At 38.1% G+C, this 21,986-nt stretch overlaps 1 protein-coding gene across 1 annotated transcript; it reads right to left on the bottom strand.

The window, feature by feature from the left end:
* Positions 1–8: 8 nt before the first annotated feature.
* On the bottom strand, positions 9–18,971 carry fam102bb (family with sequence similarity 102 member Bb). Its single transcript, XM_067596298.1, has 11 exons — positions 18,690–18,971; positions 13,742–13,862; positions 12,192–12,221; positions 11,600–11,716; positions 11,093–11,139; positions 10,043–10,137; positions 7,250–7,351; positions 5,924–6,158; positions 5,124–5,260; positions 4,338–4,407; positions 9–3,438 (listed from the first exon to the last, which is right to left on the bottom strand). Exons 1-11 carry the CDS (start codon positions 18,833–18,835, stop codon positions 3,396–3,398), a joined length of 1,143 nt encoding a protein of 380 aa, XP_067452399.1. The 5' UTR covers positions 18,836–18,971; the 3' UTR covers positions 9–3,395.
* Between the last annotated feature and the right edge of the window lie 3,015 nt (positions 18,972–21,986).

Raw genomic sequence — 21,986 nt, 5'->3', positions numbered from 1 at the left:
ATGCTGAAGGCTTTCAACTGTTTTATTTAACAGTGCAACTTACACATTTTAAGCATCCAGTACACTTGTTCAGGAAGCAAATGTTGGTTGAAAGGACAAGTCTGTAACAGAAAACACTGGACAGTGTCAGAACAGCGCAGAACATCACTTTACAGGAGAATACATTTTACAGTTATATAGATAACAGCTTCACAGAAGAGAAGAAGCAACCATGTTTGTAACAACATGTTAGGTACCAAGATGAACTTACCTGTGTCACACAGGTAAAACAAGTGATTTTTATCCAAAAAGACAACAACAACAAAAAAAAAAAAACTCCAATAGTTTATCCGGTAGCCATAAATCATACACTTAACACTGTCTTATGTAGTGAGAACACTTTTTCCTAAATACTAAAATATTTAGCAAAAAGATGGCACAGTATCAGTAATGAAAGTATCAAACACAAAGACGATGATGTCCTGTAAATGTGATTTTTAACAGGACATCTAAATCATGCTGAACATAAAAACACGAACGGAGAACATTGATTTACAGTCACATCATACACCGACGTTTTGTACAGACATCTGCATTTAACATGAAGTAATGAGAACAAATAGATTTCCTACATGCTAGATAGGTAAACAAAATAGTTCCTTTCAATGTGGAAAGGTTCAGATTAAAAGATGGCACAATATCAAATCAAAAATCTCAAGGACATTAACAAATATGTGAAATTCTGCAAATATGATGGCGATATTAAGTGAGAGCTATTTCGCTAGCAAAAGGACATCTTAGTCATGCAGAACGTACGAACATAAAGACGAAGAACACTGACGTATTGTTAAAACACCATAGACTGATGACGCTTGTGCAGAGATGACATGTATATAGGTTATCTAGAAGAGGTAAGTATCCTGCATCTACTATGGCTTATGACAGGAGACAGATTACAAACACTAGTTATGATGTTCCTAATATTCTCATTATGCATAGGCCTGACAGGGTCCCAGGTAAAAACAGTGTGTTGTGTACTTTGGCTAATTTGCTGTCAGTCTAATAAATTGCGCACTTAAATCTCCTATTAGCCTAGAGATGCAAATAGTCAACATGCATGACGCTATCTGGATTTCTAAACTCTCAGCAGATGTACACTGTTAAGATCAAATCTCTGTTTGCAGCGATAAGTGTTCATGTATCAATTGAATTTGTGATTAAAAGCCTGTTCTTAATTCTAACAGTTGATATGACGCTAGGAGATAAACATACACACACAAAACTACTGTATTACTCTGGGTCTTTTCAAATACAGGTGTTATTGAGTATTTTCTTCATGGCAGTGGATTACTGAACTAGTCCTTCACTGTACAATCCTAAAGTGAAACAAACTACAGTATGCATTAGTTGCACATGAACCAAACTGTTGTCTGTCACAGGATCTTTGATTCGTTCACAGATGTACTGAAAGCCTCCCAGCTCAGATAGATGTAGTTGAGTTGCAAAGCGTAGCTATATAATAGATATGCATCTGAAACACAGGAAATTAGATATATGCCCTTTATAAGCACATTTATCATAGAAGCCCCTATTATATTTGGCATGTATTGCCCAACAGAGGCAGAGAGCAGTAACTACAGAAGCAGCTAAGTCAAGAAAAAAGGGGTTTAGTGTTCAGACTAGCTGCCAAACTGTAACATAGAAAGTAATGCCTTCATTTTTAACCTTTTTTAGGTTAATTACTCCCAAAAATGAATCCCATAGAATCTACATACCACCAAAAACAATGCAGATACTGCATTGTTTTGTTTTTTTTGGATCTTGAGGGAATGTGAGGGGAAAATACAATATCTATAAACAAAACGTGTTCTTTCAGCTTTCTTGTCCTTTTAAACTAGTTTAAGAAAATACACTTTTATTTTGATTATATATAGTCTATGGCTTTTTGGAATTAAACCTGTTTTGCTAATGTCTATCTATTATTAACATTTATTTTACATTATACTAAAAGTAAAATTAATTTACAATTGAATGCATTTAAATATGTGATTTTTTAAAAGTAGCTTAACCACAACAAATTGCATGAATTTCACTGGAGGGAGTGAAAAGCAAAGCCGGCAGAAGTTAGCTGGGTTTTTTTCCTCTCCGTGTTAAGACTTTAGTCATGCAGAATAAGAAACTGAATTACCAAGATGTTGGATCATCAAAATGGATATTTGTCATTTAAAGATAAAAGCCAGAGTGCAGTAAATGCAACAAGAGCCCAGAGATTACCAAACTAAAAGGTAATTACTGCAACATTGGGAGCAATATGAAACCAGAGTGCAGCTACTGCGGTTTGGTTTTTTAGCTCCAATATGTAGCATTTAAAAACCCATCTTAAGTCAGTTTTCACCAAATATGTTGTCACTGCATTTTGCCTTTGAAGGGCAGATTAGTACTGCAAGATCTTCTAAACAATCCTCAGCAGCGTGCCAGATGAATAAGAACAGGGTCCTCTATTATAAAAAGTAAGCAGTAAATTTTCATGTTTTTCCATTTTCTCAATCCAAGTACCAACATATCATTCCTTACAGGAGATCATGTCAAATCCCTCCTCCATAACAGCTTTACTGTTACTACTAACAAAAGTGGTCTTACCACATAGCAGACACATACACACTCACACACAGTCCACGTTCACACATCTAATATCTCGAGTCTGACGCCTCGTCTTTGTAGTAAAATATTCTCACTTTCAAAACACAGATGTTATTTTCAGAGTGCTTACAACTACGGCTTTTTAGCAGCTTATAGGCGGATATTAAATAGAACGTCCTATTTTAAAAGGAAGTCCACGACAAACACGTAATCACTGAGAGACAAAAGGAATGTACTGAAAACATATGGCATATTCTTCTTCAGTGTAGAGTTCGGTTTGCTCTGATGACGCACACACAGAGCCCGTCCTTAAGTCCTCCATTAAAGAGGAAAGGTTAATGGTTTCCTTCCAGTTCATAACGGTTTTTAAAAGAGTTTGGTTGCTGCACGACAACCCGGAAACACTCAGGACATGAGTGGAAAGTTTCCACACAGGGAGCCAGAATTAAAAAAATCTCCTCACATGCATGTTAAATACTTTGAACACTCTGGTCAATGGGTTTCATTTCCCATGATTCACAGCTGTATGTGTTTACACTGAGATGATAACCGTCCACCTCTAACTCTCAGAAATCTATCAGGAAGCTACAGTGTTATGTAGCAGATATGAACACAGGAGGGCACTGTTTACCATTCACTGGGTGATCAGGTTAAGAGATAGTGCTGATCAGGTAACGTGTGTGCTGCAGGAATTAAGATTGAAAGGGGACACAGCCTCACTTCCAGTTTTTTGGATGTAAGTGTCAGTGTCAGTCTGTCTCTGAGAGGCTACAGGTTTAACGCTTCATCACCACCTGCTCGTACGCTCCAGCACCGACCCTGGAATGACATAAAAAAGACAAAAGCAGCCATCATTAGCTATCATACTGTATGGTATATCTGACTCATATACAAAGTGGAACTCACAGCTTACGATGCATTTCATTTCCTCTTTTTCTGTTGTTAAATGTTTGTCAGACTGCACCGAGCAAGATCAAACTTTAAAAGGATAAAGCTGATGATATCCTATAAGTGTTATCAGTGTAGCCAAAGCCTGATATGGCTTATTCCTCTGTGCTGTAGACCTCCACTACTGTCCAAAAACTATTAAAAACACACCAGTGAGCCATATTTGTACATTACAGTGAACATCAGCACTGTAATTCAATTATTTTTATTTTAAGTCCAGCCATACACACTGCCCTGCTGCCATAAATACTAACCAGTATTGATTCACAGCTGAAAAAAGCCCCCTACAAATGCACCATTTACTCCTATTTGAACCATGTTTGCCAAAGACTACAGTGCCCAGCTGTTTTATATTATAATGTAGCCTTTTTTCAAAATAAAACTATATATTTGTGTTTAATTTTTAAAGATTTACTCCAGTAGGAACAAATTATCTCCTGGTTAAGTGCTACAGACTGCTATCGAGTATTAAGCAACAGACTTAACGCATTGTTGGTTTTGATCTGTGGGCTTTGTAGACAACAGGGTTAGGATTACTAGGAAACTATCTTTGTGCATAAAAGGTAATTAAAGACTGAAACAGTAAGATGTTATCCTGGACAGCAGCTACTGTGAAGTCACATCAAGAGAAAGTTGGAATAAACAGTGTTGGTTAAATCTGCAACAAAAAAAACTACATCCACATCCTTCACCTGTTCCACCTACTATAAAGAACAAATTGTGTAACGTAACTTCAGTTCAGTGAATAACCCGAGGATTAAAAGTCTCACCTGGTGGGAAGGTGATGGCTTCCGAGGGCTGTACTTCCTCCAGGGCCGACGAACAGACGCAAGCCTTCCTCTGAAACAGACACAGTTGTAGTAACGTTCAGTCAGTACAGAGAGCACCCTCATCCTGTTGTATAATTCTTGTCATGAAGAGCAGCCAGTTGCTAGGCAATCTAAAAATATTCATGTATAGACAGCAGCTTTCTTTTTCTAGCTTTGAGCTGGATGAGGCCTTGGAAAGAAAAAAACAATGCTTTACTCCTCAAAGTACACAGACTGACTCATGGGGGTAACATAATATTGTCAAGTTAATTATTGCGTTATGCAAAGTAGCTTGCACTTGACACATACAGTACAATAATCCTTCAGAGTGTGGCTGCAACTGACGATTATTTCTATGATTGATTAATCCATTGATTAAGATATAGATGGATTAATCAGTGTTCAATTATTTTTTTGGTTAATTCATGTTTTAGTCTATAAAATGTCAGAAAACAATGGAAAATGTCAAAAACAATTTCCAAAAACCCAAGGTAATGTCTTCAGATTAATTTCTCAATCCGACCAACAATCCAAAATATTAAATTAATAAAGACATAAAACAGAGAAATGAAGTAAATCATCATAAGTCATTTTTACTTGATATGTGACTCCAGAGTTTGAGGATATTGTTGCATCTTATAACTCTAACTGTTCACTGATGAGACATTATAAGATTAGGAAAACCTATTTGGGAACATACAGAAGATAGACAATCCTTTTTTTTTTTTAGTGTGTGTGTGTCTTTACCTTCTGCACTGGAGTCCAGTAGGCTCGGTGTGAAGTCTTGACTCTGGAGAATCTTTTCCACCACGTCGTCGGCATCCACCCGCGTGTCGTCCATTCTCTTTAGCTGAGACTCCATAGAGTCCTGCTTCACTGGGTGTCTGTGGGGAGGATACTGATGGAGTCATTTTGTGTCTATTTGATCACTAATAGCTTCCACTGCAAAATGAGGATGTTTTTTTATGTCATAACTTTGCATTTAGTGCTAAAAGCATGGGTGTGGTAAACCAGTGAGCCGTAGGATTTCACAGAGGGCAGCAGAAAATGATTTTTATAGTTGACTCATTATCACTAAAAATGTTTGTTTTCGGTGACAGCCACACAGTCATCAGTGCTACTGATGGCTACTGATACAGTAGATCCTTGTTTCTCTTTTGATTACCAGCACCTCAAGCTATTTTAAACAATACATGTCATTGACACCACATAATGAAACAACAGACACTCTTCCTGTGCTCTGCCTCAAAGCTTTTCACCGCTCGACATCTGCTTCCTGAAACGTGACAAACCTCTAAGGTGCGATTATGTTGGACGTTTGTTAACTTCCCTAATATAACTTACTGCAGCTCTATTTTGTGCTCACATATGTTTCTCATGCATTTATTTCTGTCCTTTGCACAGTATCTGCAATAAAAAGATGACAAATGTTTGACTCACTGACTATTAATTAAACAGTACTATTGACAGGGGTTACATCTATACCTTCTTTTCATAAATTGTATTTCTTTATGCTCCTTTACTTGCAAAATGAACTGATTGCTCACCTGTTGAGTCTTTCGCAGGACGAAGCGCTCCGGACAGGTGTGCCCGTAGGGTTGCTAGAGGTGGCGGCGGGGGCTGGATGTTCAGGCAGAGCGGGACAGGGTCTGGACTCTCTGTCTCGGTCCTCGCTGGGTTCTGGGATGCTGCCGATTCCTGTCGAGGCACTCCCCACCGAATGGTTTCTACGGTGGCTGAACTCTGACATACTGGAGGAGCGGGAGTGACCTGTGCTGTAGCCTGACAGGGATAGGCAATGATTCAGTAGCAGTTGTTAAATAATATGCTCTAGAATTACCTCAAGGGTGCTTTAATGTTTTCAAACTGAAATGATTATACTTTTCCTCTCATGAAGTCAGTAAAAATTGATCTTTAATCAGCAGCTCTTAATATTTTGCCATCTCAACTCCCAATGGGGTATTTCAGTAGATCTGTCAGCAGGTTTAAGTATCTCTACGCCCTGAGAATCCTGCAAAGGTGTATTATAGTATGTAGTAATAGCACCAGCGGTCTTAACTGCATTTAAACATTAATGAAAATGGATCAATTTGATATCACATGCACATAAATCTCAAATAATTGCTTTCCCAATGAAGACAAATGTAAAACAGATTTACTGTCTAGCATCAGAATTAAAATATTCATTCATAAATCAATAATCAGCTATTCTTATGAAGCATTATACTGTTGCTTTTTTTTCTAAACCCCTTTTGCTGTTGTGCAGATTTGCAACTTGCAGTGTGTTTAATGATTTAGCAGTTCAGTAGAGTTGCAGTGACACCCACCCACACACTGCTGTCCCTGTCATCAGCAAGCCATTTAAAGTAAGAGACATCTCAGGGCATCAGTTCACTGCAGCCATGGAGGAGCAAACTTCCCACACACTAACAAGAGATTCAAATAAATCTATTGAGAGTTACACTTAGCAGGAAACACATTTTTAAAGTCTAAATTAGAGAGCCATTAGAGCTGTTTGCAGTACATCTCTGCACTTCCTGTGATCTTTTATTACTGTCATCTGATCTGTCTGTAATGGAAACTAGAGCCTCAGGTCTGAACTCTCCGGTGGAGTGTCACTGGAAAATTATTTTATCACTTCCCTCCCTCCTTCTGGCGTGACGAATCATGGAAGCTCCAATAACACCGTGTTTGTCATGAGGCAGACTAATCATCTTGAGTTGCATGGACCAACCCGTCCCCCTTTATAAGGGCCCCGTGACGTTTTACCCATTATTCCGCCACCTCTAGTAACCTTACCGTTATTCCAGCAGACCAAAATCTGAGCGTCTGAATAAAGCTTAAAGTTTATTTCCAAGCAGAAACAGCCTTACCTGAGAGTTTGGACTGTTGGCTGGCGTAGCTGGAAGTCCGTGAGTGGCCGCAGCCCGCAAGCTCATCTGAAACAACAGGACACTTCCCTTCTCGACTCTCGGCTAGATTAGAAAACAGAAGAAGAGACAGATGTAGCACGACGGAGGCTGAAAAAGCTCTACAAGAGTCTGTTATAATGGAGAAAACTGCCATCACTTGCCTCTGTTTTAGAAGTAATAAACACCAAATCTGTGTAGTATCACATATACATTGTAAATTAAAGTAGGAGTTGCTGAAATAAGTGATCCAACATGTGTTCTGGTTAGAATTATGTTCGACCAAAGTCAATCAATAACATCAGCAGCACAATTACAGGTGTCAACTGTTCTCTGCTTTGCAAAACATCCAACCCCAGATATACAGTAAAGCCTCTGTCCATATGACTGTATCTGTATCTGGTCTGTTGTCAGAAATACAGTCGGATTTTATTTGAAATCATAGACATGGACCCATTTTGTGCTGTTTCTTCCATACTGTATACACTCACTTGATGTTTTAAATTGTATACAGTCTGGATACTGTCAATGCAGTGTTGATTTGTACCCTATTGCATTCAACTGGCAACATCAGCAACATATAATGCAAAAATACAGAGAAAACATCCTCTTTGTGTAGACAAATAACTTCCAAGGTGAGGAATACTACAGACCAGCACAAACACAGAATGATTCTAACACATCGTCCTTCATCGAAGCATCCTTGAGTGAATGAGTGACCACACCTGGCAAGCGTCTGGTCACAGTACTTTCTTGAATTTGTTTAGAAGAATGGCTGCAAATAACTAAATAACTAATAATACTTCCTTATGAAATCCTTTCGACATACTTTGCTTATCAGTATTGCAACACAAGTGATTCTGCAATCTGTGATAACACATCACAAGAAAATGTGTGACTGAAGAGGAAGTTTTGACAGCTGAGGTGAAACAGTGTGAACAGTCTGAAAAGTTTGAGCCTGTTTATAACTCGTGCAGCAACATGAACACGTGAAACCGTTTTAATGTCAAATGGCCAAACCAGTAAAAGGCCGAGCTGTCAAAAAGCTAAACATTTTAGAGTTCAAATGCCTGCAGGGAAGAAAATGCCTCTACCTTAGCAACACAACAGAAAATAGAAAAAGGTCATTGAAGGACACACACGATATCTTAATGGATTATTTGTCTCAGTCTGTGTCTCTCAGAATAAGCATCAGCCAAAAAAAAAAATCACCACACATCCTATCTGAAGTGAAAGAGAAAGCTCAGACACATGTAAGTTAATATACCTGCACCTAAAATGCAAACCTGCATAGCCAGGACATGATGATGATGCTAAAGAAGCATCATTTACAACCAACAAATGCACACACGTGCACATGCAAGCACACAGCCCCCCCTTAACAGATTTGAGCACAGTCCTATTTTTAACCATGTAAGAGCCTACAGGGTCAGAGCAGATTGTAGCTAATCTAAAAGAGAGCGAGTTTAAATTATACATGAAAAAGCTGCACTACACTGAAGCTTCCAGGCAGAACAAGCATTCAACATACATGAACACTCACACACACACACACACAGGGCAGGAGAGGGAAGGTGGGGGGGGGCGTGAAACAGGAGAGAGAAATGTAGCAGAAGGGGACAGCTGGAAGAGCAATATTTTCATAACACTGAATGGGAGATAAATAGCGGTTACATGAATCCTACTGTCGTGACATGCGTGTGCGAACACAAGTGATCAAATGAACTTGCCATAAATTTCCAGAAAATTGAAATAACTACGTTGTGATGTGCTGCAGCGTTGTAAAGAGTGATGCTTTTCTTGGAGTGTTTGAGTTTAACCAAGCTGCAATAAGCACCTACAGCTGTTCTAACTAGTTCATTTAACCGATACACCAACAAAAAAGTACTAAAAATAGGCAAAATCAGTCTGGACCTCAGACTTAGGGTAGATGTTAGTTGCCAAACTTGGTGACAGATAAGGCTTTCCGTCCTACAGCTGCTTCACAATAAAAGCCTTCCAGTCATTTCCCTGTGTACAAACTCTTAATGTAAAGCAGCAGCAGGGCAGCTAGCAAAGGCTAGGTGTGTTTTCAAAGTTGTTAGGGACACAACATCAGGGCGAAATATGTAATAATGTGTAAAATCAGGGGTTGTGGTTTAGTTCATTTTGTAAACAATGTACAGTACATTGGCTTGCTGTAAAGCGCTGATAAGGGTGAAAAAGGAATATAACAGAACTATATCAGATAGTGATACTAACAATAACTTGCACCCTCCCCTGTTCTGAACTTGGACAGTAAACTTGGATTATAATCACTCTAAAATTATATGTGGAACCAGATTACCGACTCTTAATCTGTCATTTTGTTTGTTTGCTAGAAAGCTATATACATAGAATAGAATTTGACCGCAATGACAAGCGATGAGGTGACGTTGAGCGACTTCACTCATGCAGTGAGCATGCTTCACACAGCACACTGACTCTGTATTTGTCTGTAGCACACAACTCTGCATGTGGGATTAAAATCAAAATGGAATACTGTTTCAGCCTTTTAATTACAAGCCAAAATGCCGGGGGGGGGGGGGATATTTTAGCTTTCCTGAAAGCTGGTAGGAATGTACACATATCATTCCGATGTAAATCTACAAAAACAATGAGCTCAGCGTGCAATGGGATGGCTGAAGTGTGCTGTATCAGGAGCCTGTAAATGTTTAGAAAAGCAAATGGGATGACTAAGCAGAGCACAGGAGTGTAATGTGGCGTGGTCGGTCTCACCAGAAGAGGCTTTCTGTGAGTCCCCTCCCCTCCTCTCCTCCAGCAGGCTCTCTCCATCCCCCTGGATCCCTATCACTGTGGCTGTGGAGGGAGGCCTGATGACAGAGGACAGACAATGAGGCTTTATTTCCTCTCTTGTATTTTAATGTGTCTGTTTTAAATAATTCTTAAGAAAAAAAAAAAAATACAAAGTGAGAAAGACAAAAACAAGGGGAAATGGGGCACAAGAGGATTAAAATAAAATTTAAAAAAAAAAGATTAATGGAGAGACAGGTTAGGTCATAAAATATTGTCATACAGCTGTAGATTCTTAGTGTTTAAACACATGCTGAAACAAAAGAAGATACAGCTTTTGGCACAAACATACAGCCTACTGAATAATTTTTAGGTCACATTTTGCCCTTAGGTAAAGCAGCATTTCTTTCTCTGTACTGACACATACTTTCACTGAAAAGCATATTTCTACTAGAAGAAGCAGTATGATAATTAAAAAGTGTATCACTTGCAGGGTGAAACTTGTGATTTTCACATGTGGGAAACTGATTATTGGATTATGGAGACTTTCCCAGGTTTGACAAAGCACAATGTAGGTGTTTTAGGTGTGGTAGATGTAAGTGTCACACCTATACACTAGCATTTTTGGAACAGCTCCTGAACAAATACATTTAGCCATATCATGTCATAACTTTAGAACATTTATTCCTATAAAAGACAGTAAGACAAAGACATCAACAACCCAGTGCATGAACTACAAATACTCTGAGTGAACAAAGAGGACATGGCTTTAAATTACAGTGCGGTCAAGGTCATGGGTTGGTTTTGGTTTTCCTAAGGTACCTGAAATATCCAAATCTGAGAAGGTCCACTGTGAGCACAAGCATTAGAATAATAGTCATCCTTAAACCATAAGCTTTTTTGGTCTAAACGCTTTTGCAATTAGATGGTTTTTCAATCATATTAAAATTAGAAAGTTTAATTTTTTACCTAACAGAACCACAACTCACCAGATTTAACACTGTATAAAAGTAGAAAAATGTTACTTTCACTTACGTTTTAAAGCAGGGGTCCCCTGACATGAGCTGCGTACTGATGATAACCTAGTTACAAAAAAACAAACAAACTCAGTTGTACTTAATGCCAACTTCACAAGACCAACTGATCATCAAAAGCTGTAGAGAATCTGCATTCCCTGATTAATTAAATCAAAATGTTGAATTAGGATTTTTTCAGAAGGAACTTTGTCACAAATTAGGCATTGTTATAATGCTTCATGAAATGTCACAGAAAATGGCAGAGGTGGTGAGACAGAAATCTACATGTTCCCTTTATTTTCCACAGCTGACACTGCTCTTCTTCAGTGGTTTATTTCTGGCTACAATCTAATGGACCACCTTGGCATCTGGCCATTGTTCTTGTTAGCAATGTTAGACGTTTATGCAAAAACGCTTTCCCTGCTAGTTCCTAGTTAAGCAAAATACCAGGCTTGTATTCAAAACACCAAGGTGTCCTAAAGAAGTCAAGACTGCTGTGGATGTTTTACCTTAGCTTCAATGTTACCTTGAGAATGGAGTTGTCCTGACGGGTGTTTTTGGTATCGTAGCCTTCCAGCAGACATCTGCGGGTTGTGTTCCCTGAGCCAGCAAACTCTGCTAAATTCAGATCTGCAAAACCGAGCTGTAGAAGAAAGAATGACACAAGATGACCTTCTGTCTCTCTCAAGAGACTGATCTTTTACCCAATCAGCACTGTGACAATTTCTAGACGTAAAATCACATCGTCAAACTTCAAGGAAACTGAACAATATTAACACTTTTGAACTTTTCACCTTGTTTGAAAAGGACAGGATCTCCAATTGCTTTTTTCTTAAATGACTGGCTGGTAATCTGCTGCACTTTTAACATTCAATAAAAATGATTTTATAAAGTCTGAAGCGTGTAGAAGAGGTTTTGCATGCTGAGTAAATTACTTTCAAATAGTGAAAGTGAACACATATGACATAATGAGCCAACCTGCAGGCATCACAGACCATCTGTTTGCCGAGGGCTCGCAAGACTATCTACATAAATATGGCTGATTACTATACATCTAGGTGACCTGGAGGTTAGGTAAGGGGATGGGGGTGGGATAACAGAAGCATGTGTGAAAATACCTTTGCATAAGCCTTTCCACCCTTCAGTTCCTGGAGAAGACAAATGTAAACGATTAAAAGGTTACTCAAAAAAAAAGTCTCAAATAGTCTTGAGGCTTCATTTGAACATGATTAAGTTAGAAGTCCTGGTCCTGTGAAATGTGGCGTTATACAAGTTATTGAACTTCAGACTAATAACTTAATAATTTAAAGGTACTCCGTGGAGTTTTTGACCACTAGCAGTCCTATGGAGCACAATTTAAACATTGGTTGTTGGTATTTTGTATATGTAATCGGATTCATGCTGTTCTGGTCATCGGTCGTAACACAATCAAATTTGCAACGCACCAAAAAAAGTAGTGAAGAAGAACACTACCAACAAGCAAACATGAATGTAAATAATGCAATATTATAATAAAAAAAATCATCTCTGCAAATGTTTTATGAGGACGGAAATGCATTCAACAAGTTTGTCAGACCTCGAGGATAAACACAATGTGTTTTGGTTAGAAACATAAGTTTTGTTTACAAGTAAACTTCACACGGTTCCTTAAAAATGAGCTGGAAATATTAAAAACAGCAATAATAAAATTTTACGAATGTGCTCCTTTGCATCATCAGAAAAAGTACAGCATAAAAGTTATTCAGACTAATAATTTAGTAACTTAAAGGTAGTCTGTGGAGTTTTTGACCACTAGTGGCGCTATGGAGCACAATTTATACAAGTGAGTTTCTGTTTTGTTGGTATTTTACACAACTGATTGGAGTAAAGGGGACACTTTTTAATCTTTTCTTAAAACATACTTCTACAGATGTGTTTTTATGTGATGTCATCTTTCACTGTCTATTATTCTTTAGTACTGATGGTTTTAATTCCCACATCGATCTCCTTTTCTTTTGCTTTATTTTATTTTGTGAACAGTTGTATTTTGTTTAAATACAGTAATTTAAAAATGCATTTCATTTTCATGTGTTTTTGCTTTGTGATTTGTGTTTATAAATGTGCAGACGATGTTAAGCAATTTGTAAACAATGTTTTAAAAAGTGCTATGGAAATAATGATATGGTTATTATTATTATTATTATATTATCCTCATTCTTACTGATGTTTTTGTCCCACATATACTTCAAAACTATGCAACATAAATTCTTGTAACTGCACAGAGCGCACTCGTGTTTGAGGCTGAAGGTTGAAGGATAACAAAAGGATGAGCGACACAAGATTTCACATTGATGAGTCAGTTTTCTTTAGAATGCTGTGCTTGCTATCTGCTGTTTGGGAGACAGTTCACATTTCACTCTCAAGTTTCTAATTGCCACACAGAAATTGAACATAACCAATATCAGAATTTAATCCAGACAAAAAAAATCAATGCTACAAATTTGCAAGGATGAGACCCTCCTCTTTATCGCAGCCTTATATTTACACCGACAAGACCGATGGCTTTTATATTTGCATGAAACTCTTGCCTGATTCATCTTTAACCTGATAACATTTGTTAACATTCAAAGCATGACATCGTGGATCTACACACCATAAACATATTTATGTCTGAAGACTCATACTGTACCTTTCTGACAGATACACGACACACACAGGGGTCCAGTACACCTGTCCCTGCGCTGGCACTCATCTTACAAGGAAAAGAGAACCTCTTCCTCCATCGAACACAGTTGGCCTGCACCGGCTCCCTGTATGAGGAAATCACAAAGACTTCTTTTAGCACGAGGCAGGCTCAGATATCGCACAGTCTGTGGGCTCAAAGCCAATTTCATAGATTTTACATAGACATAGGCACAAATTTTCATGTGTCTGTTCAACTAGGAAGCCAGTTCGTTTTCTTTATAAATTATATATATATATATATATATATATATATATATGTATATATATATATATTATATACATTATAATTCATAGTCCACAGTTTGCCTCATTGATGCAGCACATGCTACACATGAGAAAGAACTGGTTAAGCTTGACTGTTAATTATTGACCTTGGAATTATTAGTTTGACCAAAAAAATTCTAATCACAAGGTCCACTTACAGGTCATTTCTTGAGCTTTCAGACACATCTGGTGGCCTTCATGAGCATATGGGAGTTTATTGAGTTGTCACAGAGATTGTTCAGTTGTTGTCATGTGACCTAAATATTGACTTTCGATCACGTGATAAAGTTGGTCGTATGTGATATGATAGTAATATTTAAATTCCAGACTTTTCAAATGTTTTTGCTGCAACTAACGGTTATTTTCAATATCAGTTAATCTGTCCATTATTTCATCGATTAATCAATTAGTTGTTTGGTCTATAAAATGTCAGAAAATGTTGAAAAAATATCAATCACTATTTCCCAAAGCCCAAGATGACTTCCTCAAATGTCTTCTTTTGTCAAGACTAACAGTCCACAACCCGAAGATATTCAATTTACTGTCATAGAAGACTAAAGAAACCAGAAAACATTCACATTTAAGAAGCTGGAATCAGAGAATTTAGACATTTTAAAAAAAAATGATTAATTGGTTATCAAAATAGTTTCATTCATTTTCTACCGATAAACTAATTGATTAATCATTGCAACCCTACAAATGTTTACAACAATAAAAACACAAAATTGGGAAAATGATTAACTATGACTCCTGTCTAATACTCTCTCAGTGTTGCACATAACACCACAACAGATTTTCTTCTCAGTGTTCAAAAACAATCATTTTGATAGATTTCAATGATTTCTTTTTTTACTGCAGATTCATAAAACTGATCTACTGCCTTGTCTTTTTCTTTCCTGATTATATTTCTGTTTAGTCATAAAATGTGGAAGCACAACTTCATGTAATCTTGATATCATTGTTACATAACACTTAGGCTGAATGACTACTGGATTACCAATCCTTACATCTCCTCCCTGCTACTGAATCAAGCTGCCAATACAAGCTTATGTGCTTATCCTCAGATTTTTCTGGGCTCTTAATAAACAAGCTAATTAACTACAGTCCTGTTTTCACCTATTGATTCATCGGACTGCTGGATCCTGGGGTAACGGTGGCAGGTGCGGCTTGTATTAACATCAGAGTAGGAATCGAAACACGTGCGCGCACACATCCTCGGCCAATAACTAGAGGTTAAAATGAGAGTAGTAGTCTACTCTCAATGAGAGGAGGAACTGAAGTGAAAGGGAAGAGAAAGCGTGTATGCGTGGGCAGCATTACGATATCCCAGATGGCCCCCCTCTCACTGGCATCGTCTCCTCTCCCACTCACCTAACCGACTCCCTTCTGTCAAGACAGCCCGAACGCAATGCATTTCTGATCTACTATTCTTGGCTTTAAAGACAAGCAGGGCTGACCACTTTTCCTCTCAACAAATGCAACAAGTAAAATAAATATTTGAAAAGACTTTAAATCTGAAAAAAATGCCAAAATAGACATAGAATACAGACAGAAACATACTGTATTGTTGATGACATAAGACTTAAAAGATTGAGTAAGTGTAAGGATTAGATGGTTAAGACTGACTATACAGGCCTGTGCTGTGCATTGCATCCCTGCTTCCATATGCATGAAGAGCAGCAGATGTGTGACAAATGTTTTACAAATGCTGACTTTATCCTGAGGTTGATAAATTGAGTGAACTTCCAGAGTCGGAGAGAGGGAACTCCCAGCCAGCTGGACATTGTGTGCTTTGGAAATTCTGACTTGATTACATGTACTGTTAGTTCACAGCACTTCTCAGTGCAGTAAAATCCTATTAGTGAGCGTAAGTCTGGTTTTAAGCACCGTCGGAGGACGTCTCTCTCATCTCTCTACATGCGTAAGATGTTAAACTGCAGCTGCTCTCCTAGAATCTCAGAAACACTTCGGTACACAGAAAACAAATCTGTTTCACATGGATTTGATGTAGGCTATGTTTTTTCTTCTTTCTGTGTCTTAGCGGCAAGTCTGAATCTATCCATAAAATTTCTCAAAGAAGAATAACAAGGGAACTTTGTTTTTGGGCAGAGACGAAGGCGCAGTCTTGATGACAAACCACGCCAAAGGAAAACAAGGGCTCATAAAACAACAATCCACACTTCCCTTACACTCAGAGATGGAGTGACTCAAAAGAGCGTCACTAGAAATCTAATTTAGAGCTGCAGAAAAATGTAATTTAATGACTCAAGCTGTAACATTTCAGAACATTGTGTTTTAATATGAATCTCAACTATGTGAACTTCTCTGTCTGGGTTATGGGATTAAAAGTACATCGTCTCTTGACATTCATTTCTTGCAGTGGCTGCTCACGAATGAAAAAACAGTGCAAAGAAAATTGCAGCAATAATAAAATGATCCTATTACCATCCTGATTCAAATTATCCCACACACACAATGGGCCTTTTTATTCACTATAGAGCAAACAGAAGGCATGTTACATAATTAGGGTGAAGCCATCTAATCTCTACAGCCTCACTCCAAAACAATGCGTTTTTCCTTTCTTTAGTGGTAGAAGCCAGTCGGACTGTAACTGATGGGTGAAAGTGCAGAACCGGTTACAAAGGAGAAGACTGTGTTTACTTGTCCCAACTAGTCAGCAGTGACAACATTGTCCCGACACTGTTGTGTACAGCAGGATGACGCTGAATGACTAATGGTAATTTCCTTTCATGGCAAAGTATTTTATGCCATCTTCTAGTTGCTTTTGACAACTATTTGGGTGTAAAAATGAACAATTATTTGTGAATTATCACATTTACACCACCACATGAAATCTGGTGGACAGTTTACACTATTATCTAACATTTTATGGACCAAACAATTGATCAAGACTATAGCTGCAACGATTAGTTGATCAACAGAAAATGAATCCCCAACTACTTAATCGATTAATCGTTCTCTTGTCTTGTTCCAGCTTCTCAAATGTGAATGTTTTCTGGTTTCTTTAGTCTCTCTCACACTCACACACACCTCTGAGAAAGCCTCTTGCATTCCCACATTTTATAGACCAAATAACAAATAAATTAATCGAGAAAATAATCGACAAATTAATCAATAATGAAAATAATAATTAGTTGAGAAAGCACTTCTGTATGTGACTTTTGGGGGTTAAAAAATATCAGTGGTGGAAGAAGTATTCAGATCTTATACTGAAGTAAACCAACACAGCAGTGTAAAAATACTCCTTTACAAGTAAAAGTACATAAGTGTTAGCAGCAAAATGTACTTCTAGTATTAAAGTAACAGTAGTGATTTGGTCCCTCTGACTGATATATTATTTATATGACGTCATTAGATTATTAATAGTGAAGCATCAGTGTTAGAGCAGCATGTTACTGTTGTAATTGCTGGAGGTGGAGCTAGTTTACACTACTTTATATACAGTTAGCTAGTTTAGTCCAGTGGTTCCCAACCTAGGGGTCGGGCCCCTCCAAAGTGTCACCAGATAAATCTGAGGGGTCGTGAAATGATTAATGGGAGAGGAAAGAAGAAAAAACTAAGTTCTGATACACAAATCTGTTTTCAGTTTTTGGACTTTTTCTCTAATCTTTGATTTTTGCTGAAATATTGGATCGTTTGTACATTTATTGGAATGAAACCATGTGAGAAGTTTAGAGGGAAAAATCACTATTTGGTGGAGCTGTTAACAAATCATAGACATCTGAAGTGTGACCCCGTCTACATCCTGCTTTTCGCACAAAGAAGAACTGTACACATCAAAAAGGTTGGAAACCACTGGTTTCATCTTTAACAATGTGTTGTATTTTAAAAGCTAGTAATATTATCCATTGTGTCAAATTTTCATATGAAAAGTAGCTAAAGCTGTCAATTAAATGTAGTGGAATAAAAAGTAGAATATTTCCCTATGAAATGTAGTGAAGTAGAAGTATAAAGTAGAATAAAATGGAAATACATAAGTAAAGTACAAGTATCTCAAAATTGTACTCGAGTAAATGTACTTTCCACCACTGACAACTATGCATTGTTCTTGCATTAGCACTAAAGCATCAGTTGACATGGCCTCATCAATATTAATCAGTTGAGTATGCAACAGAGTCAAACTCCTTTCACCTACTTCACTGGAAATGACTGGGGAATATTGATTAGGCAGCAATAAATAAAGGAAGCATATTTGGCTTTGTGGCAGTTACGTGAATTGCCAGCTGCACAGTAATCAATTCCACAACCTCAGCGAGGAAGTTAGCCTATGAAACACAAAGGTGTTATGAATATGAAGACAATATGAACTAATACACACGCTCATTGTCACACAGGGCTGATGTTTGTTTCCGCCAGTCGGTGTTGATATGTAGTTTATATTTCTGCTTAACATTTACTGGTTAAAATCTCTCTGGTCGGACGGTGACGTTAAATTTGGCCGTTAATAACTGACATTAGCTGGTTAGTAACGTTAGCCTGTTAGCTCGTAACGGTGCTTTGTGAGCTAAAAGCTAACGTAACTGTGTTAATTTAACCTGCGAGCAATAAAAAGCAGGTCCAGACAGTGTGTTTCATGCCCGTATTAAATAAAAATCAAACATCCTCACCGAGAAGACTCCTCGGAGAAGCCGCCGTCCAGCAGTCTGACTTTACAGAAGAGGACACCGTTGACAAAGGGGACAGACGACAGCTCGTCCAGCTCAAAATCCACCTTGAACTTGAATTTCTTCTTTTTCATCATCATTAAATCCATACACAGTCTCAGTGCTCTTGAGAAGATGCTCCAGTCTCGCCCGTCGCTGACATTACAACCCCATTGTGTCGTCGCACCGATCCAGTGTAGTGTTGTGGGAGGATGTGACAACAGTCAAATCTGAAACTAAACACAGAGCGACTTCCTGTTGTCATTATTCAGAGTAAAAGCGGTTTTTGAAACACATTAAAGGACCAGTCTGTAGAATTTAGTGGCATCTAGTGGAACAGACTTGGCAGAAATGGAATATAATATTCATAAGTATGTTTTAATTAGTGTATAATCCCATGAAAAATAAGATTTGTTGTGTTTTCATTACCTTAGAATGAGTCCTTTCTATCTACATAGGGGGCAGGTCCTCTTCCATGGAAGCCGCCATGTTCAAGCCACAACTGGGGCTGAAAAATGAAGCCAACAGAGAAGTGTCAATCCCATGGATGTATAGTAAGAGCTGCTCAGCCTTGCAGACAATTTTTTCCAATGGTAACTCAAGGTATTACAGCGAAAAATCCCCCTGTGGCCCAAAAAGCATTTTGCCCATAGACCACAATTGTAAAAGAGACATCTGTAAAACTGCAAACATCAATTATGATTCTTTCTATTGTGAACTTTTGATCCATGGAGGTTTTATATTTGTAAAATGTTCCTCGAGCTAAGAAAAGCAATTTAAAAATCTGTGACTTCATCACAATGTAAAGTCTATGGGCTGAGTGAGAACTCGCAGGTGAGGCCAGAGGGGGAAACACTACTGCGCATATTCAGTGGGCCACACAATGCAGAAGCAAACCCAGCTAAAGACTTTTTTGGCATATGTGCCAGCCAAGCAATTCCTATAGGATTGAATGGGCGCCATTTTTCCGGTATCAAGCTCTTATAATACATCCATGGTCAATCCCCATAGACCCTATTGTTAAAACTTTACAGCAGAAACAAACATGTTTACAGCCTGATATGGAAAATGCTTTTGGTCTCTTTAGCTTATTTCCCCGTTCATGTGCGGAGGGGTGAATTTTTATATAACTCACCTGTTTAAATTTTTATTAAGGCTTAAAGTTATGCATAATGAAGGGCTTGGCTACTTTGAGTGACAGGGGCTAATATGGTGACAACATTGGTTAGATGACATAAATATGGCGTAACCCCAGATTCACAGAGTATAGTCATAGCCGTTGCTATTTCAGTTTGTTTTCAGCTCATGAAAGTTAACTGTAACATTTTGCTCACCTAAAAAAGTCTTGTTCAGCGTTTGTACTAAAAAAAAAACCCTGCATTAGCATTATCACAGTTAATCATAGACTGTAAATGCATGGCGCTAACCAAGCTAGTAGCTAGCCGCTAGCGTTAGGTTCAGCTTCACCCTGTTGTCCAAACATGGTCACTTCTGACACCAAAAATCCAACATGGTGACAGTCAAAATGCAAACTCGAGGTTTAAGAATGGGAGTCCACAAACCACTGGGTGACATCACGGTGGCTTCATGCATTATTTTTTACAATCTGTGGTCATATTGCACCGCCATGTTTCCACAGTAGCCCAGAACAGACAAACCAAACATGTTTTTTGGGAGTTTCACGGCAGCTGTAGGTTCTCCTACACACTTGCAAGGGGAGGGAGAGGAGAGGGGGGTATTCAGTTAGTTGCAGTCTGCAACCTCACTGCTAGATACCACCAGACCTTACACACTGGTCCTTTAACAAGACCCCTACAGGAAAATTGTAAACACATATTTCTGACAGTTTTATTGCACACTAACTTTATAGTAGAAACGTGACTTCAACATAAAAAGTTAAAATCAGTACTTAATAAGAAATCAATCAGTGTCTCCTAACTAGATAAGTATTTTATTCTTTAAACGTTACATGTACAGGAAACTCAAAAATTGTAAAGGTTTGACTTAAATCAGTTGTTTTTGTTAAAAGTGTTGGAAGCCTTATCATCAGCTCATTTGTTTTCTTTTTCAGTAAGTCTTAAACTCATTTAAGTAAATGTATAACTAAAATTGTAGAAATAATGTTGAAGTTCTTCCCCTGCTATTACCTTTTGTTCAATTAAATAATCAACAACACATATAATGCGTCCATGGGTTTTTAAATGTAAGCGTGTCTCTGCTTTTATCTTGATGTAAGCGTTGATTAAGAGGATGAACAGTGATGACAGCTTGATGGGACTTTAAAGAAGCCCGCCTCCTCTCTATGTCGCCTCCTGGCGGTCAGTCAGGACAACAGCAGCATTGATTGAATTACAACAACAAACTGACTCCAGCTGCTGTCATACAACATTTGTCGCCACCCTGTGGTTTGATTCAAGTATTTTTGTGGGTCTCTATTTTGAACTGTCCTCTTGACAGTCTCTTATAATGTTTTAAACTAACTTTTAAATAACTTTTTTATTAGAAAAATCCACAATATATCTATGACTACACTGCAGCAGATATTATCTACCAACTTGTTTCCATGCTTCAGTGAACATTCTTGTATTGTAAACACTCACACCACGAATTAGGCTACATCAAATATAAATATGCGATATACTGTATGTTGTGCATAATTTTATACAGGGCTCTCAAAACTTCATTCTGGCATTTTTTGGCATCTTTGGAAATTTTGGGATCCCCACCAAGACTTCAAACTTCTTCTCAGATAGACAAGGTGCGTGCGGCAGAGTTTAGGAGAGATTAATCCGACATGTATTTAATTAGATTTTCAGTTTCCCTAAATACCAACTGAACTGTTTGAGTGCGCGTCTCTAAAGTGGGTTTAAACACATCCCCTGTCATCCCCCGACCTCTCTACTAATTCCTGTCCCTCTCGCCTTTAAAGCAGCTGACCCCCAATTAAAAAAGTTTTGGGGCTTAGTTTTGCTTGGACCAGCTGTCAGATTCCTGTGGGTATGACTCATAGAGCTGAAACAGATATCCCCCCCTGCATTCGTACTATGGAGCCTCTTGTAGGTTTAGGGACTATGCATGAATTTGCATGTTTGCCTGCGTGTGCGGTGTTGCAACACAACACCACAACAAAAGATAAGAAACAAAAAGCAAAAGCTAAATATTTGTGAGATGCATGTGGCTCATAGGCTACAGGAAACTATGTGAATTAAACTACAGAGGAAAAAGACGATTAAAGCAACTATCTCACCTATGTAGGCAATC

The sequence above is a fragment of the Thunnus thynnus genome, chromosome 8, assembly GCF_963924715.1.
Source record: "Thunnus thynnus chromosome 8, fThuThy2.1, whole genome shotgun sequence".
In the NCBI taxonomy this organism is placed as follows: domain Eukaryota; kingdom Metazoa; phylum Chordata; class Actinopteri; order Scombriformes; family Scombridae; genus Thunnus; species Thunnus thynnus.
This window is presented reverse-complemented; position numbering and strand designations above follow the sequence as displayed.